This window comes from Glandiceps talaboti, chromosome 18 (assembly GCF_964340395.1).
Source record: "Glandiceps talaboti chromosome 18, keGlaTala1.1, whole genome shotgun sequence".
Taxonomy (NCBI): domain Eukaryota; kingdom Metazoa; phylum Hemichordata; class Enteropneusta; family Spengelidae; genus Glandiceps; species Glandiceps talaboti.
Window position 1 is genome coordinate 16,572,501 of NC_135566.1, and position 17,500 is coordinate 16,590,000.

General features: G+C 35.1%; 3 protein-coding genes and 1 pseudogene across 3 annotated transcripts in view; 2 read left to right on the forward strand and 2 right to left on the reverse strand.

Moving 5' to 3' along the window:
* Window positions 1–627, forward strand: part of LOC144449756 (F-box only protein 21-like) — a 14,154-nt gene extending 13,527 nt beyond the window's left edge. Inside the window, exon 12 of the mRNA XM_078140333.1 lies at window positions 190–627. Coding sequence (XP_077996459.1) covers window positions 190–362 — 173 coding nt within the window. The 3' untranslated portion in view covers window positions 363–627. The remainder of the gene's footprint in view (window positions 1–189) is intronic.
* A 4,771-nt stretch (window positions 628–5,398) lies between these two features.
* On the reverse strand, window positions 5,399–16,016 carry LOC144449023 (GTPase Era, mitochondrial-like). Its single transcript, XM_078139423.1, has 10 exons — window positions 15,917–16,016; window positions 14,745–14,909; window positions 14,179–14,306; window positions 13,034–13,111; window positions 12,370–12,416; window positions 11,660–11,721; window positions 10,468–10,580; window positions 8,277–9,242; window positions 7,647–7,727; window positions 5,399–6,546 (listed from the first exon to the last, which is right to left on the reverse strand). The coding sequence occupies exons 1-10, from the start codon at window positions 16,008–16,010 to the stop codon at window positions 6,421–6,423; spliced, it is 1,860 nt and encodes a 619-aa protein (XP_077995549.1). The 5' UTR covers window positions 16,011–16,016; the 3' UTR covers window positions 5,399–6,420.
* Window positions 5,666–5,754, reverse strand: LOC144449844 (U5 spliceosomal RNA; annotated as a pseudogene).
* A 176-nt stretch (window positions 16,017–16,192) lies between the features above and the next one.
* Window positions 16,193–17,500, forward strand: part of LOC144449757 (adenylate cyclase type 10-like) — a 17,762-nt gene continuing 16,454 nt past the window's right edge. Inside the window, exons 1-2 of the mRNA XM_078140334.1 lie at window positions 16,193–16,295; window positions 16,670–16,786. Coding sequence (XP_077996460.1) covers window positions 16,193–16,295; window positions 16,670–16,786 — 220 coding nt within the window. The remainder of the gene's footprint in view (window positions 16,296–16,669; window positions 16,787–17,500) is intronic.

Here is a 17,500-nt window from a genome sequence, read left to right on the forward strand (position 1 = left end):
CAAACAAACAAACAAAAACGTAAAGATTCAGTTTTAATATGTTCACTGTTGTCAGAACATTGAAATTACTGGTAGCTATCAGTATTGTAAAATAACATCCAGCAAAAAATGAAATAAAAGCATGAGTTGGAGAATTTGAAAACATATCCATACATTCATGTACATGTATATGCTTCCCTCTATTCACAGAGAATTTAGAATTTGCACCAGATCCATATGAAGTGAAGCATCCAGATATTGGCAGATACTTTAATACATTCGCAGGAACATTTTACATTGCAAATAGTGAATTAGCCAGAAGATACCCGGATGATATGCCAGTCACTGTGGATGATGCAGTTCGACACTACAATTTGGCATGAATTTGAATAGACTATAGTACTGTCCTGTCTAGATGACATCACCAGGCTATGACATCATAGATTTTTATGACATCACAAGTATCATGATGGGATACATAAAGATCACCAATCAATGAACTGCATTTTGTGACTGAGGTAGAGACATTTGAATGAACCATATTGAACTGAGGCTATACACTTCTCAATTCTTATCAGATGAACCATATGTGTATTTCAAAAGTCCAGGTGTAATGGCAGTCTACAGATGGATAAAAGCTTGTACTGTGTGAGACAGATAAGAAAATGTGTAATTTTTTATACAGTATGCATTTATTAAACGTAGATATAGTATGTAGCATTGAGTGTGTCTGTGATCAGTGTAATACTGATACACTGTGTCTGTGTAACATTGGTACAGTGTGTCTGTGTAGCATTGTGTCTGTGATTAGTGTAACATTGATCCAGTGTGTCAGTGTAACATTGATACAAATGTACACTGTGTCAGTGTAACATTGATAAAGTGTGTCTCTGTAACATTGACACAGTGTGTCTGTGTAGCATTGAGTGTCTATGGTCAATCTCAGACCACTACAGAGAATTCTCTATAGTGGTCTGAGGGTCAGTGTAACATTGATACAGTGTGTCTGAGTGACATTGATACAGTGTGTCTGTGTAACATTGATACACTGTGTCTGTGTAACATTGGTACAGTGTGTCTGTGTAGCATTGTGTTTGTGATTAGTGTAACATTGATCCAGTGTGTCAGTGTAACATTGATACAAATGTACACTGTGTCAGTGTAACATTGATAAAGTGTGTCTCCGTAACACTGACACAGTGTGTCTGTGTAGCACAGAGTGTCTGTGGTCGATCTCAGACCACTACAGAGAATTCTCTATAATGGTCTGAGGGTCAGTGTAACATTGATACAGTGTGTCTGTGTAACATTGATACAGTGTCTGTAACATTGATACAGTGTGTCTGTGTAACTTTGATACAGTGTGTCTGAGTGACATTGATAGTGTGTCAGTGTAACATTGATAGTGTCTGTGTAGCATTGATACAGTCAGTGTAACATTGATGCAGTGTGTTTGTGTAACATTGATACAGTGTGTCAGTGTAACTTTGATACAGTGTGTCTGTGTAACATTGATACAGTGTGTCAGTCTAGCAATTGATGCAACATCTGTGATACAAATCACCAAGTCTATGCTGGTTGCTGTAGTTATATTTAATAATGTAGTAAAGCAACAGATTCCTCCAAGAATTATCATTGTAGTTTGACTGATGCAAACAACAATGTTTCAATGTATGTTGTATAACTATCATAAATGATGATAACATTTTCCCAGAACATTTCCTAATAAATATAATTTGTTTTATCTTAACTTTGAACTTATTGTAATAAATTGAGGATAAATTGATTTTATGTAAAGACATTTTATTTTCCCTAAAGCAATTTGCAACTGAGATAGTTGCAAGTTCAAACTGGATTAAATTTTTTTTGATTTTTATTATTTTAGGAACAATTTTATGTAAATGGGAAATAGAGTAATTTGTTGAAATATGAATTAGGTCTGTTAATAATAAAAACAGATGTTTTTAATATCCTAAACTTGACCAAAAACTGAATGATGTGTAAATATACGTTTTCTTACATGTCTAAAAGAGAGAGAGACAGTCAATAACATTCAGATGTTTGTACTTTTTTTTCGCTGTGCTAGTTTATAATTATAATGTATCACTTGCCAGTGTCTTATTAAAGCTGCATTAGCCGAAACTGGGACATGTTTTTTCATCAAGAAACCAAATATACATTCACTAAATATTGGTCAGTTACATATAAAAAGACATTGTATCTGTTAATTAGTGGTCAATATTATCCGTTGGTGGTGCATCTTAAGCAGAAGTTGGTTTTGAATCTATCACCATATTAAAATTGCACTAATTTGTAACTCACTGCTGTCATTTTTCGATCAGACAGCCACAATCTATTCACTGAAAAGTGTTAAAATACCAATAATCAGACATTGTACATGTTAATTAGAGGCCGATTTCATCCATTAGTGTTGCAATAACAGATTTACATCGTGATCACCGTTGAGGGCGCTGATTTTTGGGTGTGGAGCTAAAAATCAATTTGATTTGATTTATCATGTATACAGCTACAAATATATGTTTATCTACAGGTGATGCTATACTGTTCAGTGTGTACAATATTATGAGTAAGTTATTGTACCTGACAAAACATTTTCAAAAAAATATGTTCAGTTGCAGCTAGTGCAGCTTTAAAGGTTGTATGGATGTATTGAATTTTAACCTGCATTCCTCAGGTAATTTTATACACGGGTTCTCCACTATATAGTGATTGCATGAAAATCCAGACTTTCCTCCTGTCTGACATCAGGATTCTGAAATCCTAGCAAACGCACTACTCTCTGTGGTGAGAAGAACTTGAACCATTTTATTACTTCCCAACTGTATGTTATGTTCATAGGAATTGAAGTAAAGAGTTATGATGGTTCAATTGTCAGAGAAGTCCGTACCAGCTTCATCATGTAGAGCACACCTTCCAGATCAATTTTGGATGTTTGAATGGCTTTCTGAAAATGTCTGCTGTTTCACATTTCAAAGCAAAGCATTGGAAAATTTATCAAAATAATGGCCAATATTTCGGCCAGTTGAAAAATATTGGCCATTATTTTGGCCAAAGTTGGATTTACTTGTTGACGAGTTTCAACAAAATAAAGATAACGAACATTTTCTGAAAGCCATTAGAATTTCCAAAATTAATCTGGCGGGTGTTACGGATACATTGTTTACAAACTACCTTGGGGGGGGGGGGGGGGGGGGCTTTAATAAAATTACATAATTTATTCCTGTATATACCATTATTAGCGTGTTGAAAAGGGTATGGTGTGGCTATTGGGACATTACTTTTTAATGATATGCATACATTATGTCAGTATTAGGCCTAAAAAACAATCTTTGTTCCGGTTACACAACCCCACCTAGTTTTTCACTGCCAACCCTAAACTTTCATTTACGTATTCAAGAAAAATAAAAAATCATGAAAATTGTGAAGTCTCGTGAGAAACCAACATCAACTTAAAAAGACAATATAAAAGTAATCCTCCAATCTGTAATGGCTGTACATCTGGTGGAAAGAAACCAACAACAGAGATCATATGGAAAACAACAGAAAAGATAACTACAGTACCTGTACTAGACACTCACACACGAAAAAAAAAATCCCCCCCCCCAAAAAAAAAAAAAAAAAATCTGCCTACTCCACCTATTCTGTATTGCAAAGAATCAGAACCACAATCCAATAAAATTATTTTGTAAATTAAAAATCCAAAAATATATACCCAATCGTCATCCACATGATCACTATAGTGATTTGTCTAGTTCTGACAAAACTGTTTGTCATGGGTGTTTTTAGCTGAATATGCTATTTAGAAAAATGTTGGAGAATAATATAATCACATATATGCAAACTTTATTTAAGAAATATTTTTGAAAATAATGTTAACTCGTATTTTGACTTACCGTTAAAATACCACAGAACCAATAACATGTGTTGTCCTGATGTAGAAATGCCAGAGATTAAATCCTGTAGTTTTTGGTCAAACGTGTACAACTTAGCTTATATGTGTGGTATAATACCAGGTGATATTACCCATTCTGATTCATATGATATTGATAGTGGTCAAGTTTTCCGACAGGTTTGGAGTGTCAACCGTATTTAATAAAGTAAAATGAATTTAGAAACCTTGTATTGTGTACTGTTGTGTCTTTTTGTAAGGAGTTTATACACAATTTATTAGACTATTTTGTGTTCATCTGTTACTAAGTTATTAAAGTGGCCATATGGATGAGGATTGGGTTTATTTTTTTTTTATTCTTGATTTATAAAACAATTTTATCATGGCTTCCTACTTGAAAAATCAATGTGAAACAACATAGACTGAGTCTGCCTTTATAACTCAATGCATAGTTAAAAATGTGTAAAATGTTTATTATTGTACGTACAATAACAAACATTTTAAAACATTTGCTATGACTTTGTAAGATATTGAGTTACAGCATATGTTGTTTCACATTTAATTTTTCATGTAGGAAGCCTGATGAAATTTGTTTTATAAATCAAGAATCCAAAAAAATATCCAATCCTCATCCATATAGTGTGTTTGTATGGTTTCTGTATGCTTGCAATGTTTGATACACAAACAAATACAAACATGCATATATACAATGTATAATACTGCCCCCCCCCCCAAAAAAAAAAAAAAATATGTTGCCATTGCACATGTACATCATACACAGTACAGTGTCTGATGAGTATGTGTAGAGGGCACATGTATATGTGGCTACTTGTTATGTTATTGTGTATTACTACTATGATGAAATAGGATTGTATGGTCAATGGGTAGGCAAGTGACTAAACATTCAAAAAAATGTGTCCAAACATGCCTAGCAACAAGACTACATCCATAGCAACAGCCAAATGATGGAAGGGTGTAATTTGCAAAGATAACAGGGATGAACTGGCAAGTGCATAAACATTTGTAAAATGAACACAAATACATACCAAACAACAATACCATGCTCGTGGCAACAGTCAAATGATGGTGTAGTCTCACTGCCAGACTCATGACTATCATCCCTAATCCGTTTATGTATGCCGAGCGGCGCAGCCCTGAGAAAAGAGGGATTTGTCGGGACAAGTCCCTTTCTAGTCACGAGTCTGGCAGCGAGACTAATGATGGTGTTAATGGCATAGATACATGATCATGCAACAGCAACAAGGATGGATACGCAAATGGATAAACATTAAAACATGAAACACATATGCCTAGCAACAAGCACCCATAGCAACAATAAAGTGACGATTTATGTTGCAAAGATAACAGATATAGGTAGGCATGATGATTAACATTTTGAAAATTAACACATAATGTGCTACAACACCACTGACGCTCTTTTTAATATAGCGAGTATATAAAAACCAGATGAATCTTCGTTTTACATGTGATTGTTGTTTATTGCTAGTAATTTATACATAACATGTTGACTTCATCTCACTATTAGCTTTACCAACAACATGTCTATCAGGATAGTCAGGCGCATAAAAATATATGAAATCACCCCTATTTTGTAGAAATTGGTCTCAACTGACTCTCGCTGTTTTTCCAATGGCAACAACTTATTGAAGCTGGAGCGGAAGAAAACGTTTTTTAGTAACTATGAACTCATTCGTGATGGTAGCACTTTGTTGTTGAGACTAGACTTTTCCAAGATGGCGACAGTTTGTTGTTGCGGTAGATAATGTCTTATTAGTTGTTCCTCTGCATGGAAATCTTTAGTAAAAGGCAAAAGATTTATACGTCATGCAGAAAATCATGACTCCAGTGACCACAGAAATTGTAACACATCTATGGAATAAACTCATTAATAAACTCATTCATAACAGCAGCAGTAGTTTGCTTAGAGTCAACTTTTCCAAGATGGTGCCAGTAATGCAGTCAAATTGGTCTTAGTTGACTTTTCACTCCTCAAAGATGGCAACAGCTATGCAGTCAAATTAGTCTTAGCTAACTTGTCACTCAGCAAAGATGACAATAGCAATGCAGTCAAATTGGTCTTAGTTGACTTTTCACTCCTCAAAGATGGCAACAGCTATGCAGTCAAATTAGTCTTAGCTAACTTGTCACTCAGCAAAGATGACAATAGCAATGCAGTCAAATTGGTCTTAGTTGACTTTTCACTCCTCAAAGATGGCAACAGCTATGCAGTCAAATTAGTCTTAGCTAACTTGTCACTCAGCAAAGATGACAATAGCAATGCAGTCAAATTGGTCTTAGTTGACTTTTCACGCATTAAAGATGGCGACAGCTATGCAGTCAAATTGGTCTTAGCTGACTTTTCACTCATCAAAGATGCCGATAGCAATGCAGTCATAGAAATCGGTCTTAGGTGACAAGATTCTCTATCGATTGGAGTTCTATCATAGTCCTTCCTAACATTGTAGGAAGTGAATTGAGAGAATTCTTGACAAGTACCAGGCATAGCGCAATTATGGTTTCTTTAATTTTACATCTAAATAGAGTTGAACATTACACTGAAATGCATTCATCAAGTCATCTGCAGCCTCTTCTGTGATTTTGGCAATTCTTTGACCCTTTTCAGCAAACAACATTCTCTGCAAGATGAAGATAGTATAAAAGTAACACAAATGTAAGAATCCAAGGCACCTTTCTATGAGGTCAAAGGTCAAATATATGACTCATCATATAGGTGTTAGGTCAAAGGTCAATATGAATCAAAAACTCTGCACTATTACTAATACAAAGGTAACCTAAGGTCAAAGAAATTTGTGTTCTGTCACATAGAACCACATAGAATGTGACAAGTGATACATTTTGCTAAAGGGGAATGCCAATCCTGGAAATAAAGGTATTTTCAAGAGTTTTGGTTTTCTGGAGAGTCATTTCATAAATTCATTATCATATAAATTTTGTTTTGATTGTCAAGAAACACTAAATTGAAACTCTATTTCACCTTTATTGTTGAAGAGTATTGTCCCACTGAACCACTGTTTCTTCATGGGACTTAAAACATACATAAAATATTCATTGGTTGCACACTGAATATTCATGACTATGTAATAAGCACTTTATAGTAGTCATGAATATTCAGTGTGCAACCAATGAATATGTATTGTCAGTTAAGTCCCATGATGCAACGGTGGATCAGTGTGAGAACAGTAGAGGTGAAATAGCATTTCAATTTGGTGTTTCCATGACAATTGTGCAAAATTTATGTACATATGAAATCATGAAATGATTATCTAGAACCCATAGTTTATGGAAATACCTTTATGTCCTTGAGTGGTGTTCCTCTTTAAGAGTAATTATCACCAGAAATATTAGATTTCACTTGAGACTTTTTAAACTGCAATCATCCATGTAAATGGAAACAATTAATGATCTGGTTGTAAATTTATACCTTGTACTGTATCTTCAAATCTGTGACAACTATTTCACTATACACAGTGTCTTTTACGCACTGTTTTTGTTGAGGGTGGGAAACAGGTAAAATCTACTTGGTTCCATAGTAATTCTACCGAGGTTCCCAAACAAAATTTTGGTAGATTGTCTGGGAAACTATGCAACTTTGACCCCTTTCACCCTTTCTTTAACCACAGTTCCTCAACCTTAGCAAAAACACTTACAATGTACATAATTGATGATCTAATGAACAACATGTATGTGAGGTCACAAATAGAATGGTATTGCTTACCGCATGGCTTTTTTTCCAACAGATGATCTGCTGGGCAACCTGTAAATCACCTTGATCTGTTGTCTGGATCATCTCTGTGTTCTGTGTTTGGAAAGAGTAGAGAGGAAAATAATATCAGCTGTTTCTGTGGGAGTATATTTCTAGTTAACATTCATGTCAGTCTTTTATGGGCTGTAAACATGATACAACCCTTAACATGTATGTGAGTTAATATGTGTGTGTGTGTGTGTGTGTGTGTGTGTGTGTGTGTGTGTGTGTGTTGTGTGTGTGTGTGTTTGTGTGTGTTGTGTGTGTGTGTGTGACAATTTTTAGGGTTACAATAATGTTAAAGTGGCCATATGGATGACAAATGGGTATTTATTTATTTATTTTTTATTTATAAAAAAAAATAGAAAATGTGTAAAAAGTTTATTATTGTACATAATATAACAAACTTTTTACACATTTTTCAATGTTTTGCAATTTATTGAGTTACAAACAAGGATTTGGTATATGTTCTTTTACATTGTATTTCCAAGTAGAAAAGCGTAGTAGAGTTGTTTTATAAATTAAAATGCCCAGATAAATAACAAATTTTCATCCATTTTAAAGAATCATCACCCACTCACATCAATCACTTTATTTCCATACCTGCTGTAGTTGATATGGCACTTCTTCCGGTAAATATTCCAGTAGCTTTCCCCGGATTACTTCTGAGATAACTTCTTCTGGACCTTGATCTGTGACAACATCAGGATGAAACTCCCAATCCCCAGGTTCTGCTCTGTCAAACAAGTAATCCTGTAGCTCGTCCACACCTTCCCCTTGTAAGGCAGACACCATAAACACCGAATCAAACCTTGGCCATCCACTTTTCTTCTTAATTTGAAATCTAATCCTTCTGGCCTTCTCTTTTTTCAGTTTCTGTTGAATCCATTTCAAATCTTTTCTTTTGATACCTCCAAGTTTTGATTCCAAAATGTCTTCATCAATGTCTGACTCTAACACTTCATTGATATCCTCTCTGCTCAAAAATTTCTCAAGTTCATCAAGATTGACTGTATTTTCAAATTTATAGTCTGCTGATTCATCCGTTAGACTGACATCATTTTCTAATTCTGAAGCACAAGATTCATTTACACTGACATCACTAAACTGTTCGTCATCTTTTGGTAAAACAGCTTTACTTGAAAAAATTTGACTCATTTCAGTTGCATTTTCATCTGTAGATGACATTGTTTTGTTTCCTTCAGCAAAATTTTCATTCCATAATTTTTCCAAACTTTCATCTGTGTTTGATTTCCTTGTTTTAGACTTTGTTTGTAGTTTACTAAGTTGCTTCATTTTCAAATCTGTAACAATTTCTGCCAGCTTCTCTTTATTGACAGCAGTTTTCAACTTTTCCAGATGTAATTTTTGCTGGCTTTTCTCTTTCATTTGTCCACCAATTTCATCTACCACATCTATGTATGTTGTGCTCATTGGCTTTCCTGTCTTGGCTGAACCCAGCAGTTTAGCAGTTGCTGTGTCCACTTCAAAACTCTGGCCACCAACCATACCTTCTGTTAACTGTGCAGTCAATCCAAGGAGCATGTGTTTGGTTCTCAACATATCAGTCTTTAAAACGAGGAGAAAAAAAAGTGACAAAAGAGTCATACCAGTAGCTTCTATTTACACAACATATTACATTTTTTGTACAATGACAATGTTGAGTGTACAGTGCATGCATTTCATCAAACTAGATATGGGACGGTTAAAACCCAGACTGGCTGTTACAATATGTCACAGCCCCATGACATGCAAGTGCAAGTGTACTCGGGGTATTGCACGAGTGCTCACTGTGCTTACAGTGTTCTCTGTGGCAGTACTTTCATGAGCATTGTGAGTGAAAGTGCAACAGAAAACACTGCAAGTATGTGTGCAAAAACCCCTCAGAACCCACACTGGAACTCACGTGGCATGGGGTTCTTTTATTTTCACTTATGTTATCCATGTAGGAAGGACCCAGACATAGCTTCCTACCTCCATGGTTTATTTGAAACAAACCAATTTCCATAAAAATGACACTATGCAATCATGCGTTTATGTGTAGAACGACCAACCGCACCCTCATTTGCATATCATTTGCATGCAAGTATACAATAATTTTTTTGGTATAGCACTGCAGAGTAAATACCACTAGTATGTGTGTGCACCAGTGCAAGTAATCTCTGGTATATATGTAATAGTAGACACAGCTTATGTTATGGTTTAAAACTTGACTGCAGCTAGTACAGACACGGATACAGTTTGCATTTGGGTGTACAGTGTTTTAACCACACAAGCTATGATATAATCAAGGGAAATATCTGTGTGCAATAATCTCCTGAACTCTTTTTTTTAGGGTTGTCATATGTTAGCATGCACAAACAAACAGTTAACCTGATTGGCTGCCATTGATGACTCTATACTGGATTGGTTGACTTGTTGTGTTACTAGTTTCAATGATGACAAGTCCCATCATTGTAGATTCTGTGAAACTCCAATATGGCCTTAAGGCATTGGCTCATTTTTATCTTTAAAGCTGTGTCAACGTCTTTATGTCAAAATATCTTTCAGCAACTTCTAAGTTACTTACGATGTTGAAGGCAGCCATATTGGAAAAACGATTGATATGAATTGAATGAAACAAATGCTATGATTGGTCAATTTGTTGCTGGGTGACAGCTTGTACTGTTTGAGGGCGTGCTAACATATACAACTCTGAAAGTAAAGAGTTCAAGGGATGACTAAGAAAGAAATTGCAGTAAAATTCCCTTTGATTATTCAGGGTGAAAGTTGATGGAATAAGACAAATAAGTACCTTGTTAATGACTAGAATTGAAGGCACTGAAGAATGGGAGTACAAATTATACATAATATCAGGATCTATTTTATACCTGGTCCATTTGTTGGAAACATCTATCAACACAATCACTATAAAGTAACAAAATACATGTCAATCAAATAAGTCATCAATATGTCCTCAAATCAGGTGGTCTCAGATTTCCATATTTAAGTTTTTTATATTAATTTCAATTATTATTTCAGGAAGGGGTATATTCAATTTCCGAACTTTTTTAGAGGCACTAAATTATTAATTGATAATAATTTATTCAGAATATCCCATATTTGAAAGGTTACAAAAAGTATTACATTTTTGATTTGATTCAAGAAAGGTTTGTACCCATGTGTACAAACCTTTCTTGAATCAAATCAAAAATGTAATACATGTATTTAACTATTTGCATATGTGCTGATCTTACTCTTCATTGTTCGAAAGTTTGCTGCTAACTTGACAAGTAAAAATTAATGATATGCTAATTTTATGCTAAATTTTCCTAACAGTTACAGTTGCGGATAATGAGGCCAAAAATACTATAATTGGTAATACTGAATTCACAACCTCAACTGAGAAAATGTTTGCCACTGGGATAATGCCATAACAGAGTCGCTACGGGAACAAAATGGCCGACTTAGGTTTAGGTCCTGTTTGTGTAGTTTTTACACTCTATAACACCAACAACATGTATAATGTCAGTTTGTTTAAAAAACATATTTGCAATAGTTTGAATGTCACACATTTCCTTATATTACCCATAACCCCCTTTGTATATCCCTGTTACATGTGTTTAAAGGTGGAGCTGGCTGCCTGTGTGTTTGTCGTTAGCACCTAGACGTCCTAATCTTGAATAATTAAGAGTAATGAAAAGTAACGGATTTTCAGTACGAGTAACGAACAAGTCCCAGTCCAATCATGTTTTGTCCAAAATTGTGTGTTCCATGTATAAATATCAACTTTCTGTAACAACACACACATTCCCAAGACATTCAGACATCCACACATAACCAATTCATTACTAAAATCACCAGCTGCTCATTGTTGTTATGGATTTTCATAGAGAAATCACAGTTGTTCACTGTACGCATTCTAGTTTGACAATAACCCCTACAAAGTTAGGGGGCCTTTTATACCCCCTGTCTCGCCTGTTCTGGTGACTAACATTAGCACTTACCTAGTTGAGCTTCATCAAAGACATTCCTTGGATCAAGAAGCATACCTCTTCCTAAACTGTGTCTGTATGCAGAAAAAAATGATGATATTACTAGTATTTTACCATGATTTCATTTTTAAAAACTTCTGCAAGATAATGATTTTTCTACTCAATACTTCCAATATGTAGAGAGATGGCCAAAGGCTAGAGATTTGGAAGTAACTCATTTGCATATAGTTATAAAAATACAATATTTCTATGTGTTACTACCAAACTAGAGAGACTATAGAGTTTCAATTAGGTGGCACCATGATTTTTACATCACATGCTTCCTGCTACAAATTAAACAAACAAAACGCAGGCACTGGTAGCCTGCATGCACATGAAATCTTAGCACTTTATCTCACTGTGAACCCAAATCAACAGTTCTGTGTTTGAATCTTCCATGTTTCATCCAACAGTGATGTTGATTTGTGTGTTCTGAGTAAAGATAAAATGTATCATTTTAATGTATCATTTTATATACTTGCATGCTATCAGTGTCTCATCATGTCAGTGCAGTAAGGTCATATCTCCCTATACAATTGCATAGCAGATACGACTGTAGTGCACTGATGCGACAGTCTGTAATTGGTACCAAAATCTTGAGTGAGACATACATTTAAAAACACATAATGTCCCCAAATTGAAACTCTATAGTCTCTCTGGTTTTGTAGTATAATGTACGCTACCTTTTAGCACTCTTTGGGTTTGTCATTCCTGGAGTGTCAAGGAATACCTACAAATGGAACAATTGTGTTAGTATAGGTATATTTGAAGGAAAACACAGCAATATTTACAAATGGGAGCATGTAACACAATCAATTGAACAACAATTTTGGCAAATTCTAGTATAATAATCCCTGAATTGTACATATATATGAACTATTTTTGGGTAGCTGCTTGGTATGGCCACTTATTATATTATGTAACTATGTAACTGTTTGCTGGAATTTTGCAACTGATATTGGTATTGGTATTGGTCATTTGAATTACATAACTATGTAAGTTCTTCTTTCATTTTGGCAACTGGAAATTGGTATCAATAATTTGTTTTATGCACGTATGTATGTCTTGTGTTTAAAAAAGTCTTTTCCACCCCTGAAGAACGCTATGATGCATAGTTCCAGGGGTAGGAGCATTTTAGTGATTTGCTTACGTAGTAAATCCAACACATGTCACTTATTTTGTTGTACTGTTTACAAAATCAATAGAAAACGGAGCATTGCTGTAAGTACTGTCAGGGGGAATAAAGTATATGACATTAAAATTGTGATTATCTGTCCTGTCACAGTTCATATACCCCAAGTCATAGAAATTTCTTAAAGTCATTAAGTTTTTTCAAAAATAACTTACAATCTGTGTGTCTCCCTCTGTCATCACGGCTGTTGTTCTTTTTCTAGTTGTATGAACTTTTCTTGACACTGTCGACACCTGAAAACAACAAAACATGACCTTTCAGTTTGATGATCTCAATCACTGACCTGTGACCTTTCAGTTTAATGATCTCAATCATTGACTTGTCACCTTTCAATCAATCAATCAATCAATCAATCAATCAATCAATCAATCAATCAATCAATCAATCAATCATTTCAATGGCCTTTGAACTTTTCAACACATCAATATTGTCACCTCCATATAAAATATGAACTGAATCACTATCAGTATGCGAGACTCTAGTCTAGAGGCTATGTGTGATTTTGAAGGTCTCTCTCTCCTCACTCTGTCTAGCTCAATGAGAAATCATGTACCAAAGGTTGATTATGCAAATGAGTAAACCCCAACTGCTAGAATGATGTAAACAGTGTATAAGTGACATCCTCAGATATGACAAATATACCATACTTGGACATTACGTAACTGTCCCCAATAAACATCAACTTATCATTGGGCAGAATTCTGTGCTTGATTTACAAAGACATGATGTTAATGACAGTGTGGGGGCCTTCTTTTCAATTTGAAATTCCATCTCAGGATCTCATTAAGTGAGACAGGAGTATAGTGAGCAGAGATCTGATGCCGAGTATAGCCTCTAGACTAGCAAGACTCTTGCATTCATGGATTATATGTCTAATTATGTGATAACACATTTATATCTTTAGAAACTTTAGGCCCTCCTCCCCAAAAATTATATGGTTCCAATTATGCTCTATTTTAGAATAGGTGGGGTAGGTATATTTTTTTACATGTGTGATTGTCTAGTTCAGGTAGAAATTTTTTCCATTGTTCTCCACATGTGTCTCTGTGTTATTGGTTTCTTCCCATCAGATGTACAGCCATTGCTTATTGAAAGAACAGTTTCATATTGTGTTTTGAGTTGATGTCAGTTTTTGCATCATTTCTCACATGACTTCATAATTTTCTTCATTTTATTTTATTTTTTCTTGAATACATAAAAAAATTAAAGTCGGCAGTGAGAACTAGTCGGGGGTCCAAACAGTTTTTTTTAAGGCCTCATGATTTGTGTTGCTTAAAATTTATGCAGTAACGATTCTTACCCATCTACCCATGAGTTGATTAATCAATGTAGACTTCCCAGCATTTGGTGAGCCAATGATAGCTACTTTTAATATCTTGGCATCATCTGGTTGGTCAGGAATTTGAATGCAAAGTAAATCATGGTAAGCTAGAATTGAAAATTAAAAAAAAAAAAGCTGTGTGTCAGACTCACATATAAAGAAATCGGATCAGGTCACAAAATCCTGTTTCTCCAGACTTTGCGAACAAACAAAAATATGTACACTCCTGGTGGAAGAAGATAAACTTGGGAACTGAGAAACGTTTCAATGGAAATTTTAACAGTAGAGTTGTTTATTTTCAAAAAAAATAAAAACAGCATTCTTCTATAACTTGATTTTTATATGATTTAGTGATTGTTATAAATCTTTAAAGCCACATTAGATCTAATTAGGGTATTATTTCTCGATCAGAAAACCAGCACTATATCCACTGAAAACTGTAAATATTCTTTATTATTAATTTAAAGTAAGTGTCGGGTTTGTTTTTATTTTACTTCACTGTCTAATTCGCATGTACTTGGGTTTAGGAGATAATTTCTACTCACCTTTATCTCTTGCCATTGGTTTTAGTGGTTCTCTGTAAGATTGCATTTCCTGATAGTGATCATTCTTATCGCTTTGATCTGCATCACTACTTGATTCAGGAGCAGCTGAATTCTGTCCATCACCATGGTAACAACACTGTAGTATTTGGCATGTTCTAATTGGCCCTGTATATTCCATCAAATCATATGATGTAGATAATCAATAACTAGTTAATTTGTGTGATCATATCATAGGCTACCCACAGACTTGATTACCTGGCTTGACTGACTATGTCATGGAGCCATTATAAGGTATGTCTTGTCAGACAGCTAAGTCTCTGTTCAGTCACTCAGTATGCCAAGCCAGATAGCTAAGTCTTTGTTGAGTCAGTGTGCAATGGGTAATGGCACCAAGGAAGTCTTTTCATCAAAGAGAATGTGTGCCTCCAGTTCCCCCCCTCCCAAATTTTGAAAACTTCACGTATTGGGAAAGAGACAGACAGCCTTGCCTGGCCTGTTGAAATCTTGGCAAAAAAAAATTAAACAAAAATAAAGACTGTCTCCAGGGACTGTCTACATAAAATAAACATGAAAATACCAAAACGTTGCTTGGTCAATTTCGCAATATATATAATCATAATTTTTCATTCTTACAAAGCGCATTACATTAAAAATAATCTCAATGCGCTGTACAACTATTTGAAGAAAAAAAATGTTAAAAACTGTTAAAATCGTCCCGATATTAGAACCATAATACTAAAAAGGTCCACATGCAAAAAGGTAAAATATATAAAATGACTAGCTATAAAACTTTAAAAGGTAAGTTTTCAAACTGCTTTTAAAACTGTTGAATGAAGAAGCAGCTTGGATCGGTGATGGCAAATAAATAAGATGGTGGGGCAATTCTTATTCCATTTAAACTTTAAAAGTAATACATGTGTAGGTACACAAAAACACAATCTGTCACAGTATCGCAAACACCCGACTCAAGAAAGAGCAAACATTGGTGTTTATATGTGATTATGGAAGTTTAAAAAACATGTCGCTTTGCTAAACTTGTAAACAACGCGACGTACTTGCGCACGACGACCGTGTGTCGAATGACGCACGTACCGCAACACACACATTTCGACCATGAATAACGGGAAAAAAATGATACACATCCATTCACTTAAAAGGAAGATGTTACTTACGAGGGACTGTGTTAACAGGTTTGGTACAAATCGCAGGTTTTATGAAAATTGGTCGAAGAAACACCGAGGAACGTCGAAGCATGGTCGCAGCCATCTTGTTTTGGCATGTGCATTGTGGGATACATATCTGACCTAACTTGACCTCTACACGGTAGTACTTCGCGGAAAAAGAACAGAACATCTGCATATGACGACACAATAGCGCTCGATATTTTGATTTTCCAAGAACTTATCCTCAAATGGCTGGCAATACATGATCAAGACTTTCCATTAAACATGTCAGCGGCCGACGACAAGAAATCGCAAGGTCGAACTGCCAAAGAGAGTAAGTTTCGCTCTGCCAAAGAGGCGAGCAAGTTTCGCCCTGCCAAAGATTCGGGTAAGTTTTTAGTTTCTGTATTTTTGTTTGTTTGTTATTATTATCATTATTACAATTTCCGTGACAAGTCGTAAAAGACGTGTCCCTTTAATCTTTTTTTTTCAGTCTCGTTCATATCTTGATTTAAAATGGTGAAATTATCATATTGCGTTGTTGTTTTTGGTATATTGAACTAGAATAGTGCGTGCTACTTTTGATGAAATATGATATTTTCAGAATTTTCCCTAACCGTGCTTTAATTAATGGCCAAAGAATGAAAACCTGTACCAACGTATAAAAATGTATTGAAATTAGACCAAGGGTTGAATTCTGCACTGCGTGACTGTTAATTCTTACAATTTTTTCTTCTACATTGAATATCATTCTTTATTTAGATCGCATTAATCAAATAGTAACACATATACCAGATGTCGTCATCAAACAAGGTCTTCAGAAGAAGTTGCCCTACACAAAACCCATTTTTGGTGTTTTGATGTTTGCTGACGTTTCAGGTAAGATTGACCACCAGGTAAACTTACAAGAGCTATACAAAGAATCGTTTATACTGTACCTATGTACGCGAGTACCAGTATTGGTGCTCAAATTGTACGTCTACGATACAGATACAGACCTTCAAACCATGTACCAGAGCTCATCACAAACACTGTATGTAAACACATAGGACATCGATTCCACATTCAAATCATCATATCATCAAATCAAACATTTATATCACAACGTGAATCATGCCAGATCTTGAGTATATAAAGGCGTTATGTTCTAAAATCTTTATATGTAAAACTTAAACCAGTGCAGACTATTGATAGTATGGTGAGATTTCAGATAAGTCTTGGGGTGGTCTGAGGTAGTGGCCATAAGAATAAAGGACTATGGGTATCATATTAGAAAGGGGTTAATTTAGGTGATAAATTGTCTCCCCTGTCCGCCCGGAAAGGGACCTTTAAAGTTTTTGCAACGAGATTTCATCATATCTCGCCCCAGCGTATGAAGTGTTAATGTGTGCCTCAGTGATAATAGTATGGGGGTATGGATTGACTTGTTGAGAAGAAACAACACAACGATGAAATTAGAGTGTCTGTTTATCATCTGACAATGACTTTTCTGAAAGGTTCGGTTTCCATAACAACGTAACAAATCAGATTACACTGAAATCAGACATTCCCGATTACATGACATTGTTGTCACTATTATGGTAAAGATGAAAC

What these genes read in the sequence shown, in the direction of transcription:
- LOC144449023 (XM_078139423.1), bottom strand. Translation starts at nt 16,010, where the DNA reads ATGGCTGCGACCATGCTTCGACGTTCCTCGGTGTTTCTTCGACCAATT. An exon ending in ATCAACTCATGGGTAGATGG is followed by an intron (nt 13,112 to 14,178) that starts GTAAGAATCGTT and finishes TGTTGTTTTCAG; the next exon opens with GTGTCGACAGTGTCAAGAAA. An exon ending in GTTGGAAAAAAAGCCATGCG is followed by an intron (nt 6,547 to 7,646) that starts GTAAGCAATACC and finishes TTCATCTTGCAG; the next exon opens with AGAATGTTGTTTGCTGAAAA.